Consider the following 23,936-nt stretch of genomic DNA (forward strand, 5'->3'; position numbering starts at 1 on the left):
AACTCTGAGAATTCAGATATAAAATCAGAGTACGGTCCAGGAGCGCGGTACACTATAACAAATAGAACTGGCTGCAGTGTTTTCCAGTTTGGGTGAGAAAGACTAAGAACAAGGCTTTCAAATGAATTATAATTTAGTTTAGGTTTAGGGTCCATTAAAACGCTCAAATCATATATGGCTGCCACTCCACCTCCTCGGCCAGTGCCTCACATATTCATCATGGGACAACCAGGTCTCAGTAAGACAAAGTAAATCAATATCATAGTCTGATATTAATTCATTCACTAAAACAGCTTTAGAGGACAGAGACCTGATATTTAACAGTCCACATTTCATTCTTTTATTTGTGCTACTGAGGAGTTAGTTTTAATTTTTATTAGGTTTTTATGATTAATTCCTTCTTGTTTTTATTTCTTTAAATAATTTAGGTGGTTGGGGGACAGACACAGTCTCTATGGGGTTTTGGGTGGGTGACTGTTCTAAAGAAAGCGCAGAGAAGTGTGTAAGACAGCAGCTCTGCTTCCTGGTCCCAACTCTGGACTGTCAGGTTTTAGAAATAAACTTTGTCATATTGCTAGATAAGAGAGCTGCTCCATCCAAAGTGCACCTTGTAACACTTTATGTTTCTAAAACTGTCTGTGGGACATCGTGGACCTGAGACTATCCTGGCCAGCATGGCCTTGTCAGAGGAGCAACAAAGGGCCATCAAGGTGGCAACAACTGGCCAGCACACCAATCCAAACTGGAATGATGTTTCCCAGCTCCCTCACAGTTACATTGCCCCTTTTGGCTTTATCGATTAATTTGATTTAAATAGAGGGGCAAAAAGGTGGAGGAAGATAAGATTACTGACCTTCACAGTGAGGTGGTGGAAAGAAGAGCACATGGTGGAATAGCCCGGTGTAGCTTAGCTAGCTAACGAAGAACAAAATTGGGAAAGAAAACTATTACTTGTTTATTCTAGAATTTATAAAACTACAGTTTGAAAAGAACTACAAATGAAAAATACTACAAACTGAATCTACAAGTTGGAAAGTTTGAGTCAGACCAGTTTGCAAGAGTGCAAGTATAACAAGACTGTAAAGGCGGACGAGTGAGTGGATAGGTCTCTGTGTTCTAAAGTCAACCACAACCACTGTAGTCTCATTTAACTACTTGTTTAGCAACTGCTTTTTTAAGACGTAAGACACGTGAAAGCTAAAAATTCCCAGGTGACATATTTTGTAGTAGAACAAAACATCAAAATCTCTTAAGCTTTCAAGTGAAAAGCTTTTGTGAAGTTCTATATATGTATGAAAAGGGTCCCCTTCCAGTGGATAAAATGTATGTCCTTCCAGTAGACAAAACAGAAGAAAGTGGCCTCTGGGTGTCCTTCCTGTGGAGAAAATGGAATAAAGTTCTCTCTAGGGTGCTAACTCCAACTAAGCTGTTTCACCATAAATGCATTAAAACTTTCTGTGCACTTGTGCCCTTTTGTAGTGCTGAGTGTAGTAACATGAGAGGCCACTACAAAGTTCATCATCCAGTTGGTCCTGTGTCCTCACAAAGGCGTATAAAGAGGATACAAACTACAATATGTTACCCTAAAAACTCCTTCTGTCTGGAGTTTAGTGAATTATGGAAATGTTTTTTCCAGAGTAAGTTCTGGATGAGAGGACTGCTGTGTGTGGATCTCAAAGGATGCTGCAGCAGCTCCCAGTCTGGATCAGTTTATGTCCCACTTTGTATATATATATGTGTGTGTGTGTGTGTGTGTGTGTGTGTGTGTGTGTGTGTGATCTCCACGCAGAGAAAAGAACTGCTCGATGCAGTGCAGATCGGATAAAGTTTCCTCTCAGCGAGGTCTCGGTGCTCACGGTGAGTTCGGAGGATGCACACAGCCTGCTGTCGTGTTGCTCCTCCTCGACAGACTTTTCGATTCAAGAGTGTGAGGGACTTTAACCGGAAACCAAACTTTTTTCTTCGAGCTTCTTTCTCTGAGGCAAAAGAGGAAAAAGAGACGAGCTTCGGTGTCACAAACTACACGGTTCCTCCTCTTTCTCCATTTACGCGTGCTGTTGGAAATGTGTGAGCTGCCGACCGACAGGGGAGAAGGAAACCGTTTCAAGCGACGATAAGAGCGACGTCGACTGATTTTAGGCTACTGAACACTCACATAACGGATTGTGGTCCTTTATCATGGAAGATGTGAGTAGCCCTTTCAGTCCCGCTGTGTGTGCTGCTACGCTGTTGCTGTCCGTTTCCACTGTGTTTGCAATGTGGGCTCCCAGTTTGGAGATAGTTCAGTGAAAGTGAACACTTCAGTAGACAGTGACTATGTGATGGTTTAAACCTAGGGAGGAAAATAACTGTACAAGTTATTAGAGAGAGAAAGTTAGGCCCAGAGAATTGGTTCTTTTCATGATTCATGTAATAGTCATTGGAGAAAGACGGTAGTTTGGTGTGTAATAGCGATACCAGACCGAGTCTGCAGCCAGCTAAAGGCAACACTTTTTGGCACAGAGCACCTGCTCACCTGTCAATCTGTCGCATCAACGTGTTGGTCAGAGGCCAAGCTCCGACGGCAGACAGCTGCGGACTCCACTTGAAAAATCTTCTTTTTTATTGTAGCGCAACGCGTGGGTGTAGCCCCATAACACTGAAAACACCATTTCAGAGCTTGTCTAAGTCAGATGGGTCTTTTGGTGAATTCGGCAGTACTGCAAACCTCATATAGCACATATGTGAATTGCGTTTTAACATTGAGTATTGAGTAACGGTTCATTTCGACAGGATAGGATTCGGGGAATAACATCGAAAGGTTGTCATTTCACACAGAAACCTTTGCGGATCCACTGTGGTTGACGAAGGTGTCAGAAAAAGTGTTCAAAGGGCCTAATAACGTTTCCTGGTTTGACAAACCAAGTAAAGTGTAAATTGCCGTATTTCTGACCGATGTTTGGCATGCAGGGTAACAGTCAACTACACTCATCACTATTGTAATACTTTGTGGCATCTGCTTAAAAGAATCCTAAGCTCATATAAGGCCTTGTGCTGATGTCTACAGTAAAGTAAACTGCATGCTGCTCACAACATTTGGCATTTTGAGGAAGCCAACTTGCTTGAAAAAGGAAGTGAAGTAGAGACAGCCTATGTTACAGTATGCAGGGAACTTATTGCAAACATTGTCAGGCTGCACCCCACCCTATGATCAAAAACTGGTAGCCTATTTAGCTGCCTTCATCTTTCCATTCAGAATCCGATGCTTAAATGCAGCTTTTTCACAACTTGCCTAATTTTCTAGAATCTATGTAGGCTACCAACCACCAAACAGCTACAAAGCCACATTTAAAGTGTATTAGGATTATGTTGTCATTATATTCTAAGCATCTTTAACCATAAACAAAGTGTGCTGGTAAGTGAACACAGCCAGACAATTATAAAAAAAATTTAATTGTTATCAAATTTAGTTATAAGTAGAGCTTAGTTATAAAGCTGCAATGATCGATTAACTATTTTGATTAATAGTTTTGAGTCATTTTAAAATATTCCAAATTCTCTGATTTCAGCTTCTCAAACATGCTAACTTTCTGCTTTCTTTAGTCCTCTGTGACAGTAAACGGAATATATTTGGGTTGAGACATTTGAAGACATCACCTCAGGCTTTTCTGACATTTTACGGACCAAACAACTAATCCATGAATCAAAAAAATGATCCACAGATGAATCGTTAATAAATATTTGGTAGTTTGTTTAGAGACAAATAGAGCCTGTACTTAAAGCGTTTCTCCCATGGTACACACATTACGCAACACAATGGTCATTTCCAGATTTATAAGTGATATGCTGGAATTTCTCTATGAGGGTTGTAGGGTCTGATTGGCCATTTCCATTTTGCATTTGTCAGTGTTGTGTATGAGTTCTGTGGATGGCCTTGTGTCAGAATTTGAGTGGATGTGTGTGCAGCAGATGTTGGATAGGACTCCGGTCCTGCATTGTATTTCCTCTTCATTCAGCATCACCTGCCAGTCCTCAGATCAAATGAACACTTGATGACAGTGTAAACTGCAAACATTATAACGCATAGCATGTAACAAGAGTATATCAGTATTCAACACTGCTGATTGGAGTCTGTGAGGGTAGATGTATTCTACTGAAGAAGCTCTTAAAATCACGCTGAAACTATTTTGACTTGTGCACAATAATGTGGCTTTGGCTAAAGTTGTAATTACCAAAAATAAGAAATTAGAGTTTTATTTATTCTGCAGCGACAGAAGCACACACATTCAGCCTGGTGGATTCTTACAAATGCCATTAGGAGCACTAGGAGGAGCCAGGGAAGCATATATTTTTTCACAGATTATCTGTCTCGTGTAATACTGTCAGGATATAGTGAAAGTTTCATCAGATATGACAAACAGTTATTTTTATAAAAGTTACATACTGCAGCTTGGAAATTGTGTGCGAAAAGTTCTAGTATGAGCTGTAGGGGTGTAAGAAAATATAGCAGTGTTGACATCTATCTTCTTCTATTTAACTCTTCTACTCCATAAGACATAACATAACATAAATTGAGACATGAATAAGTTAGCACATATTGCTTGTGTAAACACAAAGAACACAGGCCTGTGAAACAGGAAGAGTCATAAAGGGTGCACTGCTAGCATTAGCAAACCCAGCTGACTAGTAGAGTTACTACCAGTGGCTGAAAGCGAAAGAATTAGACCAGTCCCTGCAGCGAACAGAGCTCAAGTGTGAAAAGTAAACTTTTTACTCAGATTGAATGCATGTGGTGGTGTGTTCTTTATACTATGGCAGTTTTCCTAAAATCAGATTTTTAAAAAATGGCAATATATTGACTTTCTTACCGTATCACAATATTGATTGTAACCCCTGTAACGTGATACGTATTGTGTTGCCATCACACAGCCCAGATTAACCCCCACTATTTGTCTGGCTGCCCATTGACATCTGTTTAGCTCTTATGTCTATCTTCATCTTTAACATGTATTTTCCTGCTCCCCTCCTCAAAACCACGGTGGCCCTATGATGATCATTTGTCTCAGCTCTATGAGTCATCCTTTTATCACCATCCCACTGACCTAGAGTGCATAGCGTGACGTGTCTGCCTGACCCATTCACTGAAGAGGAAACAGACTGCCACATTATGTGTTGGGCAGAAAACAATTAACCCTCTCTCATAATCATCCTGCTATCCAGGCCGCTGCCACACAATGGATGTGTGTGTGCTCATCGTCTTGCTGGGGCACCACTCTCAGTTTCTGGGAAAGTGCTTGTATGAAAAAGAAAGTTCCTGAATTAGTGTCCTTGTAGGGACAGAAAGTCCTCGAAAGATAAGGAAAATGTTCTTCTGGAAGACATTTTGCTCATATTTACTGCACAAGGGGGTTCATTTCTGAGTAAATGGAAATAGTGATCTAATGCTCTTATTTGCTTAGGCTATGTCTTTAATACCTCTCCATATTTCCACTTTCGATTCTTCTAAATATAAGAGACTGTCTTTGTTAATCAGCGTCCTACACACATATTTGTTACAAAATGGTAGGGGTGTGAATGCAATTCTAAAATAATTATCATCAATTATTTAATATTTGATGTCTATTTATGATTTATTTTTTCTCACTGTGTGGCCACTTGCTACTTATCTGTGTATTTGTAATGATCCATAATTAATATAAAGAGAAATTATATTTTAATAATAGTGACAAATGCAAAAGATGTGTCAGCTGGAAGGTTCCATTTGCCAACATATTTCTCAGCTCAGAAAATGCTTATATTAGAGAAGCCGGAACCAGCAAATATTTTATTTGAAAAGTGACAAAAAAAATATATCAATGGATTCACTTCAGGGTCAATATTTTTGTGTTTAGAATTCTCTCCAGCGCTGAAGCATGCCTCTGACTATCTTCTCCATAGCAACAAGCTCATGGGTATTGTAGTATTAAGAGCTGTCTGCCATACTTACCTGATGGAACAAATTACATTCAGGAGCCTTCCTTGTTTCTGTGTTGAGTCATTTCATTAAAAGAACATTTTGAAAGAGGACTTAAAGGTTCAGTGTGTAACATGTAGGAGGATCTATTATCAGAAATGGAATCTAATATTCATAGGTATGTTTTCATTAGTGTATAATCACCTGAATATAAGAATCCTGTTTTTGTTACCTTAGAATGAGCTGTTTCTACAGAGGGAGCGGGTCCTCTTCTACGCAGTCAGCCGTGTTGAACAGCCATGTTTCTAAAGTAGCCCAGAACAGACAAACCAAACACTACACACACACATACACACACACACACACACACACACACACACACATATTTCTTCTGTAGAGGATCTTTCAATATTCCACAGTATTTGTCTGTGACGTTCCAAAGAATTTGATGCTCAAGGCATAAAGCAGGAAGTGAGTCATGGTCATCATGGGGTTTTGCTTTGTCAGTCTTCTTTTGGTGACTTAATTTTGCAGTCAGTCAGATTCTAGCGTTCCCACTGTGAGGATTTGCTACCCTTCTCTTTTCACAGCAGTGTATACTGAATATCTTTGGGGTTTTGAACCGTTGCTTTGACAAAACAAGATGAATCAATAATGATAACCCTTATGGTAACTATAATTCCTTATTGCTGATATGATGCACTTTCTTGTGTTGTGAGTGTAGTTCTTTTTGCATTGTTATTTGTGAGTTCAGAACAAAGGTCTTTGTATCATATGTGACTCCATTTGTGTTTGGTGGCAACAGGCTATGCAATAAGACTTTAAAAAGAACGTGGGTGTTAATGTGCAATGTTACGCGTGCATAAATGTTCACACATGGCCTTGGCGGAATGATAAAAATAGATTTCCTCCCTGTGCAAGCAGTCGATCTATAAAAAAACTGATCAACGCCACAGCTACCCTCTTTCGTCACCATCACATGAGGTTACTTTTTTGGTCTCTTAACACATTGACATTTCACTGAGCATTATGGCTTAAGTTGGGTCCAAAGATTGTAGTTTGGTGAGTTTCAACCAGTAAATTCAGGAGCATTTGGATTTAGTTAAAAAGAGTGTACACAATAAGTGAAAGGAAGCGTTGGCTTAAGGATTTTCATACACCATGTGACAGTAAAATAAAGAATGTTATTTACATTTATGGGCCTTTAGCAAACACACCAGAGCCTTCCAGAGCCCACCTGTGGTCTGATATGTAGAACAAAGGCCTGAGTGTCACACCTCTAACCATACAAGTAAGCAAGTTTCACTGTCTTCTCTAGATGGAGAATGCATCATTGTGTGTAATGTTTGACTTGCTTAGGAATCACAACGCAACCCTGAGCAATGGGTGAGCCTGTATCTGTTGTTGATAGTAGGGTATGGAGAGTTTTATCAACCCCACTGTGTGTGTGTGTGTGTGTGTGTGTGTGTGTGTGTGTGTGTGTGGCTGTGACAACATCGGCAGCAACGACACACAAAAGAGGAAGTATATATCCTCACAATGGAGTTGAGCATCTTTGAATTTGACCACTTTTAGGTCTGAAATTAAGAACCAGGGGCCTCATTCATAAACGTCTTAGATTTGAACTTGAACCTGGTCCTAAGATCATTTCTGATGGTGTGAGTTTGATTCATAATGGATAATGAGCATAAAAAAACTTGCTTTTGAAGGTTCTAAGAAGCCCATCTATAACTCACACACGTGTAATCTATAAATCTAAAATGAACTCCAAATTGACCTCACCTGCCTTAGCCTTCTTCCTTTATTTAATGCTAGCACATTAGGGTTCAGTCAGGAATAGCCAGGGGCCAAAAGACACGGTGACAGACGGTGACTTAACAGTGTCGTGAGTCTGTGTTTAACTGAGTGTGTATCTGATCAACCAACCAGCATTAGTAAACAATCCTAATTTTTGAAATGGTTCACCTCTCATTCCCACTGAAAGAGCACAGCTACAGACTCTTGGCCAGTTGAAGCAACGGGATGTTTAGACAGAATACACTTTATCTTTACGGGTTATATTGATGCCGAAGCTAACGAGCTTTTCTAACTGCTGAACTTCTAACATTCTGTCACCACTATAGAAACCCAAAAGTATGATAAGGTTGTCTGATGTTCACTGCTGTTAGTTATTGGTTTGGCTGCAGTTATCCCCCTTCATGTCACTTCATTGTTGATCTTTTCAGCTCTTGCAGCATTTCTTGTGTGGCTTGTCAGGCAGAAGTGGCAGACAGAACTGATTGGTCAGTAGCTTCTTTCATTTAAGGTTAATAACAGATTTCATCATACCAGCAAAACAATATATTGGTCTGGCCCCACTGTCTCCTCCCAGCTTGAGCGGTAAGGGGTTAGTGGGGGTGAAGTGTGAGCTCCAGTGAGGCTCAAGCTGGGCAGGTCAGTGTGAAAATCAATGATTGCCAGATGCTCCCTCCACTTCATCAGAAACACATGTCTGCTTAGGTGTGCCTCTTCCGTAAAAGCTTTGCACTCTGTTTTCTCTTTTTAAGATGTAGCTTGCATGAGATACCTTATCTTCAGCATATTGTAATGTCACTGCATTACCACGTATCTGCATATTATTTTAATCTGCACAACAGTAGACAGCAGTTGATCCATTTCAGTGTTAACCACAACACCGCAGATAGTTTTGGGTAAAAGTTTTGGTCAGGTCTATGTTTCAGTGCAGAGCAGACTTCCTGTGTGAGCCCAAAATTGGAGCCACTTCAACCTACTATGTGATATCACGGTGCAGAGCCCTGAGTAATGTCACTGCTGCTCCGCTGCAAGCTACACCGTACTAATACATTCCACCTAGCCCCATCACTTTTTCCCATGTTCACCCATGTCAGAGGTATGCCAAGGCCACTCTGAGCCCCACAGTGCTTTGTCTTTCTTCGGTGAACTATCATCTATTCGGTGAATCTATTTTAAAGTGGTTTTACAAAGTAGCTTTTTATTTTATTTTTCTTCTTGCTCTCCGTCTGGCAAGTCTTTTCCTCCCTGCTTGGCGTGCCTTTCTTTGCAGCTGTGCTGCTGTTTACCAAGTTGAGACACACTTGCAGTTACAGCGAAAGTGGAAAAACAGTTAGATGACCTCCCACCTAATCCCAAAAAGGAAAAAAAGATATCCTGTGGAAGTTCCTCCAACAGAAACAAAAGCTGTGAATTTTGCAGGATATAGTGAAAGTTGCAGCATATATGACAAAAAGTTACTTTTATAAAAAAAAAACCTACTGCAGCTTTAACTCTTATTTTCTAAATAAGAATCTAATCTTAAACTCATCTATAAATGCCTACCACACCTTGTGGTTCCAGTCAGAGCTTCAGGCTCAGTAACACGCAGAGCATCCAACAGGAACTGTAGGTGCCCTTATGTAAATCCTCCTTTGGACAAATGTGGAATTTGTTACCAACAGAACTCAAATTGGATCCTGACTGAGATTATTCATTTTAAACTCAAACGGAAACAGTTTTTGAAGAGGGATCATGTAGTCATGAATGATCCAGTGTGTACTGTTTTATGGTGCTTTAATGAATGACTTTGTTTCCTGTATTGTTACAGCAGTTTTTCTTGCTGAGTTCTACTCACTTTTTGTTGAATTTGTGTTTTGTACTGTCTCTGGTGTATTTGTCGAGTTTGATGTATTTTAAAGGCCTATCTAGGGACAGGCATCGCAAATTAACTTTGGCTATAAATGTTGTGATGTGTGGCATTTGTTTACGCTCCATACCTGTCCCTATACACATAAAGAATAAAATATAGTCAACATGTACCTTTGCAGTTTGTACCACTTTCATTATGAACGTGAAGTCTTTCAGTTCCTGTATGTTTTGCTCACAGATTCACTATTAATCACACTAGTGGATGTTAGTGTTTCCAAGCAGATGCTGATGATGATGAGATTATTCTGTGCCCTGATACTTCGCTTTCTGTGTGCATCTATGAACAGTTATGGGACAAAACAGCACAAAATAGCCACTCTCCAAAGGTGTTACAGTGTGAGGTGTGAAGAGAGTGTCAGTGGGCAGAAATTAGAGTCTGATAACAAGTGAGAGCTGTTGATCTCAACAGGCCTCAGCTCAACTTATCTGTCACTAAACTATTTTTGCAATGACACTAAACTGTAAGCAGTACTTGGGTTTTTCCCACTCACTGCACAACCTCGATCTGAACCTACAGTGGTCCCACAGGCACATTTCGTCTCTGACTACGTCACTCACAGACTTACATCATAGGACTGGGAGTGGTTGAATTTTGTAATTAAAGAGCAACATCTGCTCAAAATTTTCTAAATTATCGGTCACAGTCCCCTGGACCATAGGATGCTAAACATGACTTACATTAAAAGACCAGTGTGTAGAATGGCATTTGCAAGAATCCACTGGGCCTGAACAAAAAAACAACCAATCAGAGCTGCCATTAGGAGTGATAGGAGGAACCAGAGGATTTTTCAATTCATACATTATCTGTCTAATGTTCTACTGTCAGGATATAGTGAAAGTTTCAGCAAATACGACAATAAGTTATTTTTATAAAAGTTACCTACTGAAGCTTTAATGTTACCATGTACACTATATATACTGAAGGCTTTGATTACTATAGGGTTTTCTTTCCCCCACAACGTGATACAATATATGAAGGAATCACAATGTATGTAACAATTTTGTGCAAACTGCAGCATAGTAAAAACAGAACTTAAAGATAAAAAAGATATGTGAACAGCTTTGCTTCCTTTGGGACACTTGATAGTAGAGGGCGTGCCCTATGTAAAAAAGCTGCAGCGGCCCAAGTTGGGTTCCAACCTGCGGCCCTTTGCTGCATGCCATCCCCCTCTCTCTGTCCTCCAAATTTAAAACATTGCTTCATTTTGAAAAGAAAATATTTTAAAACAGTTGTATAAAAGCTATAAGCTTACATCAAATATAGTTTTTGAAGTATTCAAAGAGATATTTATCAGATGTTCTATTGCACAAGTAACGACTAATTGTTACAGATTGTTGTGTGCCTTGGTGTTTTGCCTATTAAAGAGGCTTAGTTGTGTGTTATTAATTGCTGAGTTATAACAGTAAGAAGGATAGGCAATTAATAGAGCTCCCCTCTCAATACGTGCTACACAGTTTGCCCAGACTGTAGCGTTCTTCATGGAAAAAACAATATGGCTGTCTACTGGAGAGTTATGGCAGTTGTTTCAGCTATGCAGTATATGAAAAATCCGCTATGTCAACCAGCACTGGTAGAGATTGTAGAAGTTGTCAGCAAAGCGTCAGCAAATACGACAAAAAGTTACTTTCATAAAAATGACTTACTCCAGCTTTAACTGTCAAATGAATACCTCAGTCCTTCTCTCTTACAGGCATACTGTGTAATACCGCATAGTAACAATGACAAACTGAAAGTTAAAAAAAATCTGCACTCTGCTAGTGCGCTGGTGTGTAATTTCCCTTCTCTGTATCGTCGTAGGGTGTGAAAGAGGATCCAGCTCAGAGTAAAGAGCCAAAGTTCCTGGGTAAGGCTGGCTGGGTGAAGAAGGCCCCCGGCAGACTGTTGGCGAGCTATAAGGAGCGCTACATCCACGTGGAGAAGACAGAGATTGTGGTGTATGAAAATGAGGTACTACTTCTGCTCTCCTCATGCAGCACTCAACTAACCTGCAACAGCATCACGGAACTGTTGCAATGTCATTTTCTGTTCTGTTTTCATGAAATCACAGAAGGCTCTCAACATATCTCAGCCACACACTTATTTCAGAATAAACATCCATGTGGCTACAAAGACAATACAGTACTTGTTAGTAGGTTGTTTGATTTGCTGATTGATGAAAAGCTAAATTATGTCAGCTTTATCCTTTAATTGGAATGATGAATGTGCAAATATTTACCTGTGCTTTGCGTTGCAGGACCGGCAGAACTGCTTAGAGAGGCTTGACCTGGAAAACTATGATAAATGTCATGAATTAAAGAGCCCCTTCAAGAAGAAACACAGACTGATACTGATTCGATCACCCAAGTCTGGAAATAAGGTGAGCAGAGAGCTGCTTTGGGTGAATGTCAATGTAAATTGCAACATCATATGTCATGGTACAATAAAATAAGACATTTAATATAGTTCACTGTGTGTATAATATTTGATCGTTCACTTACAATAGTTCCAACAACTTTAGCAGAACAAATATTAGGTGACATAATCCAAGGATGGCTCCTGTCAGGAGGTTGAGAGCCAGCAGGGTAAGACACTGACTGGTGATGTGAGAGCTGTGACTGAATGATGATCACGATGATAATGATTATTCCTGCAGCAGTTAAACTCAAGCATGTAACTGAAAAACTCATCTTCTTTTTGTCATCTTAACGCAAAATTCCAAATTGATCAATGAATGATCAGTTATTGGGCAAAAAATGAGAGGAATGAATCATGCTTCCTGAAGTATCTTGAGAATGAATCATATTCTACAAGACAGTAGTCTAAGGACTTGTCTCTTCCATATTGTCGGACTTCCCTTAATCAGTATTCATCTGAAATACAGTGGACCATCTCTTTGGAACAATCTACCTCTATCACTACAGTCAATATCTACCTTATCTTTATTCAAAAAGCATCTCAAAGGGTCTTTAATTAGCAAAGATTTATAACACTTCTTGGATTTCTGTATAATGTATTTCACCTGGTAAAATAATGTAACATTTCTATTCATATTGTATTTCAGCTGTTTCTCTTTTGTCTGTTTTTCTCTTTTTAAAGTATGATTATATTTATTATGGGGAGGTGTCTTTATAAGCCATTTTTGGCTTCAAACCAGTCCTGCACATTGTTTAAATTCTGTTGTTAGAGATACATTTATTTTGTATGTGCAACTGATATATATATGTATCACTGTTTCTCCCACGCTGTTGGACAGACAAAGGACGTCCCGGAGGGGCTGCGAGCCGAGTTGCTGCTAACGCTAGCTCAGCTTGTTTTTCTGATAACTTAAGTCCGATGACTAAAATCCTTCATCCTGTTCAAATCTAACTTTTTTATTTTAAATATTTCACTCTGTGCACCAGCAGTGAACTGTTCTCTCTGTTTGGGTTCAGGCTGTTAATTCTCCTTCGTGGTGTAACAGTGCAGTGTGCAAATATAGAGATGCTTCTGTGTCACACAGTGAAATATGGAATGAAGGAAGTGAAACTGAAGGAAAAAAACACATATGAAGTTGAATAACAGAAACTAGCATAGGCAACATTTACTTACAGCGAAAGCAGAACAATATACAGAACCAAAACATGTGTTTGCACTACCCTGCAGGAAGTTTGAAAAGATCACACCATAAACTGGTTCAAGAGAAACTTGAGTTTTGAAGATGCCCCCTCATATCCAAAAGCTTTCAATCCTTCACACAGCACCACCACAGACACAATTAACACTGATCAACACTTTAAACTACTTATGAATAACTGAGGTATTTACACTGAACAGATTTAATGGATTTTCTCTTGAAATAAGTTCTGTTGAAATGAACGGTGCAGACACTGAGACCAGAATCAACAGAAGTGTAATAAAATGACATGAAACATATTCACCAACGCAAAAAAGTGTATTTAGTGTGACGTTAATTTTACTCTCTCGTAAATAAGGAGCTAATATCGGGGGGGGCAGTGTTTTACTGCTATGATTCTGTCTCATCGCCCTTATTAATCTGTTTTTTTGCTAAAAGCCTCTGATAAAGCCACCGTACACGACCTGTCCAGCTAACAAACACTGACGAGACCAGCTGGTGAACACAGTAGAGCATTTAGCAGCTAAAGAGACACAAACAGAGCTAAGAGGAGAGTGAAGATTGGTAACAAATGCTTAACTAATCATGATGATTTAATGCATGAATGAATGCAGTACGTATCATGAATTCCTGTTGCTAGCAAGTTATCATCTGACTGTGACTTCCTGCGATTAGTTCACACTTAATAGATCATCAGTTAAAGAATGTTAATTCACAGTTACTTCATATATGAATTGATATGCAATATTGGGCTAGTTAGTCAAATTACTTGTTACCCTTTTCAAAAGTAATATTATTACGTTACTTATTACTCCCTGCCAACAGTAATTAGTTACACTTCTAATTGTTTTACTTTTCTGTTACTCCCCACAGAATTAGTAATTGTGTCTCTTCCCCAAAACTTATGATGATGAAAAGTTTTGTTTGTTAAAATTAAAGTAATGGAATATTTCCAGCTGCTGAATGTATGTGTTAACAACAAAAGTAAGGCTGGGGTAACTGTAATATTGTTACTAAATTGTATTAGTAATTAGTTACAGTACTAGTTACTTGGGAAAGTAATATTGTTGTTGTAATATTGCCCAACACTGATGATATGCGACCAATTAACTTGATTATACATAAAAGTATTTTCAGGACCTCGTATTTTATCAGGCTCTCTGATAAAAATTAGCTTAATAGTTCTTTAAGAAGACCAAGTGGTGCCTGTGACACATTTGAAATATAATAGATAGAACATAGTAATCATTTTATTTTTTTGTAAGTTGTGTTTGTGTTGCTGAAAGCAGTGGAGCTTAAAGTCTGATCATTCTCCTCTAATTTGTTCATTATGTTGTAAATGTGTCAAAAATACCACTAGGTTTATTCTCATTTATTAGAGCATATGTATGGTCCTGAAATAAACTTTTATTTAACTGGAATTTGGTCGCATATCAATTCATGTATGAATTAACATTACCTAACTGATCATCTACTGAACTAATCACAAAAGGTGATAGTGACTTTATCATTTGTTAGTGGTGAGCAACAGGAGTTCATGATACATCCTGTATTCATTCGTGCATTAAATCATTATGAGTCATGCATTAGTTAAGCATTATTTCAGTGTATGATTTGTACCAGTGTTACCAAAGGAGGGGACTTTCTTTCATCTGGGAATTTAAACATGACTCCAAATGAATGCTAATGTTACTTTGGGTCTGCTGAACGTGTAAAGAGGAATCTGTTTGCATACATGTTTGCTATTACAACTTACTGTAAAAGATGATCATATGTAAGCCTTGTGTTTGTTTCTGCTGCCCTCTAGTGGCCAAAAAAGTCAATCAGAACCAGGTTCATTGCCAAGTAGGTTCACTTAAACAGTAAGTAGAAAATGTAAAGAAAGATAAAAAGCAAGTATTGCAAGTCAAGAAGCATAAATGGAAAACAGAAAATTGACAATAAAATGTGAAGAAAATATTATACATTATACATGAATGCAGCTTTAACATTAATTTAATTTAATAATGTTACATTTTCAAATGAAACACAATTACATTGCAGTCAGCAAAACTGCCCAGGCTGACGAGCCTCCCCACAGGCGCACTCGACAGAGTCGCTGAATTTCTTGGATATTGTAGGGAAACGGGATCTCTATCTCTGACCCTGACTTCAGATATTCAGAGTTGGGGTTGATGGAAGTTGTATCCTCCTCATCGAAAGCAAAATGTGCATGAAAAGACATGATTTTTTTTCTATCTGCCCATTATGCAGATATTTGAATAACTTGTGTAACACAAGTAATTACATAATTGTTTGATTAGCAACTTTTAATGTGGTTACTGAAATTAGAACAGTAATGCGTTATAGATAAATGTAATGTGATTACAGTAATGTATGTAATGATTAGTGGAATATTGTGACACCCAACACTTGTTGTCACATTACTCTACTGATCTACAGGTGGCGGTAATGTACGCAGCAGTACTTCCAAAGCAAACATGATTGTTAAAAAAGCAGAATTCAAACTTTACTTGGTTTCATGAGGAAGGAAATGCATTCACTACATTTAGACTGTAAAGTCCAATGTGTAGGATTTAGTGGCATCTATCGATGTAGTTGCAGATCGCAAATCACTTGCTTCACCCTCCCCTTCCAAGTGTGAGGGAGAAACTACAGTGGCCGCGATACGCATGAAAAATGTGAACAGCCCTATCTATAACCAGTGTTTGGTTTGTCCGTTCTGAGCTACTGTAGAAACATGGCAGTTCAACATGGTGGAAGAGGACCCGCTCCCTGTGTAGATAAAAACAGCTTATTCTAAGGCAACAAATCTTAATTTTCAGGTGATAATGTCTATTAGATCCTCCTAAATATTATACACTGGACCTTTAAGGATGCAATTTGGTGAACAAAACTAAATGTAAATAGAACTTTTGTCAAGTTTGGTTTCAGGCAGAAGGTGAGTGTGTACAGTGGATCAGTGGGAGTCACTATGATTACATATTATTGTGATTGCAACTACTTGCTACTTTATTGGCAGCCTAATGAAAGTTGAGGCTAAACCAGTTGATTTGCAATGCATTGTTTTTGCTATTTTCTGAATAAAGGGAAGTAAAAAAAGTGAGTGGCTCTGACCAGGAAGTGAAGAGCTACTTGGCTGCCTCTCGCTTTCTCCGGGGCAACCCTCTTCAGCTCTGGCTCTGCACAGCTGAATGATGCCAAAAATGTTCTTAAAGCAACATAGTGGCAGCAATGGGTCCCACAACTAACTGCCTGTGCCTGCTTTTGACTTCAAATACTTTAAGTTATACTTACATAGTTAAGATGCTCAGAAATGTTTAAAGAGGTTGACTGAGAGGAAATTAGGCTGCTTAGATCTCCTACACAAATCTAAATGTTTAAACATACCCATCATTAGATCAGTTAGATTCTCTACAATTCAGTCCTTCAGTTCATTTTAAAGAAACATTGAGCACCAAAGTATCAAAAGATAAAATGTATGATTCGTAATTGATACTCATTAACCTCATTTTTATACAAGTAATATTCATACTGGTTTAAATAAACAATATGATAGTATTTCCCTGTCTTTGCTGAGCAAGAGTTTTGTGCTAAAGGAAGGTCTGTCCCATATAGAGGCCTGTTCCAAATGAAGGCAGGTTGAGTTCAGTGATTGCAGCAAATAAAAGCCTGTGATATTCATTGGTATACTGTGCTCCTACCACAAGAGCATTGGTTTTAATTGTAACTAACTAACTTCCACTATATCCTGACAGTAGAACATGAGACAGATAATCTGTGAAACAATCAGCTTCCTCTGGCTCCTCCTAGTGCTCCTAATGGTATTTGTAAGAATCCACCGGGCCTGAATGAAAACAACCAAAGACCAAAAACAAAGAAAGCCACACGTAGTCCTTAGTCCTCCTAAGAATATAATTATTTCAATTAATTTTTTTATTTCTTTTTTTTTTAAATCTGAAGCATGCAACAAGTTACCAAAAGCACGCACATCCAAAATGGATAAATACTATTACCAAAGTACATGTGAAAAACTGAAAAAACAGAAGCCACACACTAGATAATGCTCCCATAAACATTTATTGGTATATTACATGTGACATTAAATAATCTGGGAAAAAACTTGTGATGATGACGATGTGTGTGATACGTGTGTGTGAAGGCTCTTAAAGAAACTTAACTTACTCCACTTTCATTGCAGTTTTGGTCTTAGATGTTAATAAATTGACTGTGCTTACTAAAATAAATAAAATAAAATGTAATTCTTCTAATGTAAAAGAAAAAAAGGGTTTGGAAGAAACTGCTACTTATTGTAAAATGATTATTACACGAGTGGTCTCTGTGCTTTATGTGACTGACAGATCCATGATGTGAAGTTCCAAGCTCAGACTGCAGAGGACAAAGAGGCTTGGATTAAAGCTCTGAGCGATGGCATCAATCGAGCAAAGAACAAAGTCTTTGATGAGGTAAATGTCTGCGTAATCCCTAGTTTTTATACATGTTCAGCTCAGATGGATTCAGTGGAACAAGCTTTATTTGTTCACAGGTGATGGTTGATGAAAGCAGTAATTTAGAGCATGTTACTCGAACGAGGCCCAAAGGGAACCGTAACCGGCGGCCACCGACCAGGATACACATGAAAGAGGTTTGTGTGTGTATTTGTGTGTAAATGTGAGAATCCATTAATCTGTGTCTGTAACAGACAGTGGTAGTTTAGCTCTGTTACTACAGTACGTATGTCTAGGTTTGAATCTCAACTCAAATTCGAATGGCTTTCTTATTGGTTTAAACACACAGTCTGAAAGTCATTCTGGATAAGAGTGTATTTATAAAAAAAAAAGACACCTTTATTTCTAATGTAAACCCACTTATATACACAGTGGGATTTTATCATTTCCAGTTAAATATGACATTGACGTTATTTTTGCATTTATTTAAGTAAATCAATAACCAATTAAGGAATGATAAATATGTGGAATCAAAAAGTTTGTTTGTTTGTCATGTGTAGCCACATGTCTGGACAGTTTCCACAGCAGATTTTGTTTACACCTCCAACAGAATTTTTTTTTTTGCCGTTTTATTCGTACTAAATATAGTTGTTAAATGTTATTAGGTTAATAAAAGTTGCTTTTATGTATGTTAAGTATATTTAATATATATATTTATGATTTCTTTGTTAAATATTTTTCTATATTAGGTATATTTTACCATATTTCTGGTAAACATCTTTCTGTCCTGATCTGTTTTTGTTTTTAATTTGCCTGTTGACTTAATCAGCTCTACATGATGTGCAATTTATTCCTACTGCTTTTTAAAAGAAACATGATTTATAGTCACTAATTAATTCTGTTTACTTCTACTATGCTGCTAGATTGCCATTGCCAATACTGTTGTTGCTGTGCACCTGTCTGTCTGTCTCTCGCTCTCTCTCTCTCTCTCTCTCACCCCAACTGGTCGAGACAGATGACCACCCACCTAGAGCCGGAGGATCTGTCCTAGGTTTCTGCCTTTTAACAGGCAGTTTTTCCTTGCCCTTGTCGCCAAGGTCTTGCTCATGGTGGTACTGTTGGGTCTCTGTAAATAATGTTTTAAAGAGTTCGGTCTAGACCTGCTCTATTTGAAAAGTGTCCTGAGATAACTTCTGTTATGAATTGGCGCTATACAAATAAAATTGAATTGAATTGAATTGAATTGAATTGAATTGGAATTGGAATTGAAATTGAAATTGAATTGAACTATGCTGTGTTGATGAAAGTCAATACTCCTTTTATGGTAGGCCTTTAATGTGAAATATCTCTGCAGGAAGAGCTCAGTGACACTGTCTTGTCTATATGAAATCATTTTTTCCTTATAGGTAGCCGTTGTGTCGTCTGATGGCATCTTGCGTTTGGATCTTGATCTTGAGGATGCCATAATGCCTAATGGGACAAATCATGCCAGTGTTGATGGCCCAGAGAGACCCAAAGAGGCCATCAAAGTCCCAACGCCTCCCTCCAATGCCAGTGAAGCTGCAGAGACACTGTCGGGGCCAAGTGATGAGGGAGAGGCTCAGACTGAGCCAGAGGTCAGTCCCCAGAAAAAGGTTATCAAACCTCCCATGCCCCCTATCAAAGAGCCTAAACCCAGTGCAGGACCTGAACATGAACCTGAGAAGGATTATGGCCAAGAGAAAAAGGTTTGTATAATGCTATTTAGCCCTTGTCATACAATAAATATTTGTGTATGTCTTTCTAATTGGATACCATGGCCTATAAAATATTTTTATTTTATTTTTTTTAAGGACCTGAAGCCACCTATGCCTCCATCTAAAGAAGTCAAGCCCTGTGTTTCATCTGCTGAAGAAGCTACAGAGGAGGCCAATACTGAGAAGATGTCTGAAAAGAGTCCTGATGCCAAGAAAAAGACAGGTCCACCTCCAACACCCCCAAACAAACCCAGCTCCAGCAGCTCCACAAGCAACCTTGCAGAGGCTGCACAGTCCAGGCCAAACTCCCACCCTCCTACCCCTCCATCCAAAGAGAAGAAACCCTCCCATCCTGCGGAGCCAGAAGAGGTTCAAGACACAAGTGGTGAACACAAGGAGAACGAAGAAGACGATAAGAAAGAGGCAAGAGGAACATCTGTGGGAACTGATGAGGCAGAGCAGTTAGTTTCTCAAGAATCTATACAAGATGATGAACCTAAGAGTCCCAGCGAAGAAAGACAGGACATTAAAAAAGAATCAGGGGAGACTATAAGCAGTGGCATAAACAAGGCATCCGGCAATGAGCCACTCAGAAAGAGCCCTAGTCCTCTGCTAACCCCCAAGAAAAAGCCAGAGAATCTTGTTCAACACCTAGAAGACCGAACAACTGATTCTAATAAGGAACAGGACCCTACCGCATTTCTGCAAACAGCCCCAGATACCTCAGCCAGTTCTCCTCAAGCAGAAGAGACACTACCCAAGACTGAAGTCCCCTCAGTAGTTGTCTCTTTGAATGACCCGGTCACTGACGGCCTCAGCCTGAGTCCACTACTCTGTCACTTGCCTGGGGAGAAGAAAAAGAAGGCGGAGGAGAAATCTGTAGACAGCGGTCAGCACTCAGATGATGACAGCGAAGGCTCTGGGAGTGAAGACACGCTGGCAATGTCCACAGCTGCGTTGAGAGGAAGCCGGCCCAGTCTGGATGTGTTGGACGCCAGTGAGGATGACATTCAGATCCCTGTCGATTCAAGGCCGACACAGGGCGCAATCAAGCCTCAGGTTAGATCGAAGGTATTTCCCACTCGTCCTCTTAAACCCTCAACCAAGGCCAAGTCAGCCTCCATTGGAGATCTGCTTACTGATTCTTCAGTCTTTTCTCAGGTGAGACAGCAAGCCAAAGCTGTGGCTGGAAGCAACAGGGCTCCCAGCGATGATGTTATGAAACTTGAGGCTGAAGTGGCTCTGGAGATGGAAAAGACGAGTGAGCTCCTGAGCAGAGTGTCCCAGTCCCAGAGGGTAGGTGACGGGGAGGGCATGCCAGAGGATCTGCTGGCCGAGGCCATGGAAAAGCTGAAGAAGGCTGACCATGTCCTCAGGGAGGTCAACAAACTAAAACCTCCAAAGAACTCAAGCAAAAGGAAGAGCTGGTGAATGTCAGTCATGGCAGATTGACTGGGAATTGACCTTTCGCTAAACCCTTGTCCTGAACAGTGACTATGCAATCACAGGCAAGCTTTGCATCTCTGGACATAGCCTATTGTATGGATAGCGATATTCAGTATACAAAGAGTTTGAAGGGCCATATGTTTTTTTTTTAGGCTTTCCAAGAGCAAAAGTGAAAGGAATAGATTAAATGTACAGTCTTTAAGTAAAGTGTGTAAGTTCTGCCAGTAAGGGGTGTCACATCAAAACAATAACAAAAGATGTTTGATGACGTAGTGTGGGATCATAGGAGTTTTTATCTTCACCACCATTGCAGTCAGCTTCTCCCAGTTAGGATCTCTTCACTGATCATCATTCAGGAGGTTTCTATTGGGAGCCGAATTGTCCACATAGGTCTGATTAAAACCAGTAAAAACACTGAATAAAGCATTTCCACCTTAAAAATAACTGATTCTCCCATGCTGTTGGGCAGACAAAGGAGCTCCCGGAGGGGCTGTGAACTCATCCGGTTCAAATGTTAGTTAAATAGTAGTAAGATCTTAAGTGATATGACGGCATTGACAGGCGACCGATGAAATGCACCGTTACCTGAATAAAATATTTATCGTAGGTCTAGTGTGACATTTTAATGCAGAAATATTACATGTTATTGCTTTAAACTGTGTGTTTGTATGCTCTAACATAAGCTGTAACCATTAGCATCACCAGCTAACTAGCTTACTACTTCCTGTAGACACTCAATGTTACTTTCAAGGCCTTTCAGGTAGCCTACCTAACCACATTTGTGAGGTTACAGCTTACAAAGAAGCCCTGTTCACGACAAGCACATCCACTACTATTTCCCCACTGTGTGGAGGCTGCTTCTGGATGCTATTAGAGTTTAGGTTGACGATAACAGCTCTGTCCTGCTCTTCATTGGATTTGGGAAAGTTTTTGCTCCAGTAGCCAACATTAGTGTTTAGTTTGTCAAATACATCCTAAAAGCCTTTTCCTTTGTAACGTGTAATTGAGACAATTGCGGCAAAAATGAGAAGCTGCTTTTGACTGGAATCAAAAACCCACAGGTTCAAAAACGAATTTTGAGTGTTAAATTGTATACAGCTACCTGACAGGTGTAGAAACATTAGCTAAAGGGGTCAGGGTTTAGAGAATAGAGCTAAAGGGGTCAGGGTTTAGAGAATAGAGCTAAAGGGGTCAGGGTTTAGAGAATAGAGCTAAAGGGGTCAGGGTTTAGCGATCGGTCAATCGATGGACTCATTTTTGATGGTTATGCAGCACATGCAACTGTTCGCTCATAATTAATTAAGTGCAATTATTTCTAGTTTAACTTCATCTGCAGCTGAAAGTAATGCTTAATGTTCTACTTTGTGTTTTTTATTTTTTGTTATATATGAAATCAGACATTTTCAAGAATAATTACTTGAAAGCTAATTTGAGAATTAGGCTATTAATATAATGACAAAGCGGCACTGTCAATAAATTGAGAACATTAAAAAAAGTACTAGAAAGTGTTAATACCAGATTACTGAGATAACTTCTGTTATGAATTGGTCCTATACAATATATAATTGAATTGAATTACACAACTGTCATAATAGTTCACTTTGTGTGGCAAAGTAAAACTATGTTTTTTACTGGCAGTTTATATGAGGGAATTTATATTGTACATACTTTATACTTTTACCACAGCATTTTCTGTTTGTTGTTGAGGGATAATGTACCAACATAGCTCAGGAGTTTTCTGAAATTAATCTTTTTAGACTAATCATGTGATTAAAGAAAACTGCTACTCTACATAGCAGGACTGCAGTTTTTTTTATTAATGATCTGTTTTTATTACTGATATTGTACATAGCACAGAATAAAGAGCTTGCAGCAGCCCATTTGTCTCTCATTAACCCCTCTTACAATATGTGCTCTTCAGTGATGTTCCTCCCAATTTGGATCATGAGCTCTGAACTTTTGTCCAGTGCTTTGTTAAAAAATGTGATGTTAGTTTTTAAGGCCATTTTAAATATGCCATGCCATTTAGAGTATAGAATATTTTCTAACATTAGATATAATTTTGTACTCTTTGATACAATTTGCTATTGCCCAAATAAACAAAGGGAAACTGTTTATCTGTTTATGTTTTCTGTCTTTAATGCAGTTGTACATCTAGAATCTCAAAGATTTATTTCAGGAATTTACTTTGTATTATTATTGGTTTCCTGTGGGGAAGGCATCAGGGTTTCAACATTTTATTTTATTTTTTCATACCTGGCGGAAACCTACTTCAAATTTTATTTACTTATTTTTAGTGCTGAAACAATACTTGATCAATTAATTGAAATTGACAACAATTTTGATAATCACTGAATTTAAGAATAGTAAACTTTTTGTTACCTTAGACTGAGCCTATTATATCTACAGATGCCGGGTCGCCCTGTGAGGCATGTTTCTACAGTAGCCCGGAACGGACAAATCAAACATTGGCTCCAGCTTTTTTTGTGTGTTTCGCAGCTACCGTAGTTTCTCTTTCGCACTTGAAAGGGGAGGAATTAAGTGAGGGAGCTGTAAGTACACTGCTAGATGCTATTAAATCCTGCACACTGGTCCTTGGTAAAGTATTTTTCCGCAAATGTGAGGGGAAAAAATCTGTAAGTCATATCTCAAAATAATGACTAAGTATCTGAAAATGACAGTACCTAAAAACAATGACCTAGTATCTCAAAATAATAAGAAATTCTCAATATTTTGACTTAGTATCCCAAAATAATGGCTTTGAGTCATTATTATGAGATACTAAGTCAATATTTTGAGAAGCTTTCTCATTATAATGACTTTTTCCCGTCACGTTGGTGGAAATTCAACTCAATTCAATTCAATTCAATTTTATTTGTATAGCGCCAATTCATAACAGAAGTTATCTCAGGACACTTTTCAAATAGAGCAGGTCTAGACCGAACTCCTTATAGATAGATAGATAGATAGATAGATAGATAGAAATACTTTATTTATCTCCAAAGGGAAATTATAATGTTATAGCAGCTGATTAAGAGTCAATTATTATTAGAAAAGTCTTATTGCAGTGGGGAGGAAT

At 38.8% G+C, this 23,936-nt stretch overlaps 1 protein-coding gene across 3 annotated transcripts; it reads left to right on the plus strand.

Annotated features, from left to right (window-relative positions):
* Window positions 1-1,778: 1,778 nt before the first annotated feature.
* Window positions 1,779-22,972, plus strand: plekho2 (pleckstrin homology domain containing, family O member 2). Of its 3 annotated transcripts, none has more exons than XM_051380006.1 (8): window positions 1,779-2,187; window positions 11,433-11,582; window positions 11,869-11,991; window positions 17,589-17,693; window positions 17,774-17,872; window positions 19,082-19,402; window positions 19,508-20,470; window positions 20,573-22,972. In XM_051380006.1, the coding sequence occupies exons 1-8, from the start codon at window positions 2,179-2,181 to the stop codon at window positions 20,840-20,842; spliced, it is 2,040 nt and encodes a 679-aa protein (XP_051235966.1). In that variant the 5' UTR covers window positions 1,779-2,178; the 3' UTR covers window positions 20,843-22,972. The 3 variants fall into 3 exon arrangements, with proteins under 3 accessions (XP_051235966.1, XP_051235964.1, XP_051235965.1); XM_051380005.1 differs by having other exon boundaries at window positions 1,780-2,187; window positions 19,508-20,482; XM_051380004.1 differs by having other exon boundaries at window positions 19,508-22,972.
* Window positions 22,973-23,936: the final 964 nt, after the last annotated feature.

This window comes from Dicentrarchus labrax, unplaced genomic scaffold, assembly GCF_905237075.1.
Source record: "Dicentrarchus labrax unplaced genomic scaffold, dlabrax2021, whole genome shotgun sequence".
NCBI classification, from domain to species: Eukaryota; Metazoa; Chordata; class Actinopteri; family Moronidae; genus Dicentrarchus; species Dicentrarchus labrax.

Excerpts from the sequence above, each read along its gene's own strand:
- plekho2 (XM_051380004.1), top strand. Across the intron at positions 17,694-17,773 it reads AGAACAAAGTCTTTGATGAG|GTGATGGTTGATGAAAGCAG; the intron begins GTAAATGTCTGC and ends ATTTGTTCACAG. Across the intron at positions 17,873-19,081 it reads CCAGGATACACATGAAAGAG|GTAGCCGTTGTGTCGTCTGA; the intron begins GTTTGTGTGTGT and ends TTTTCCTTATAG.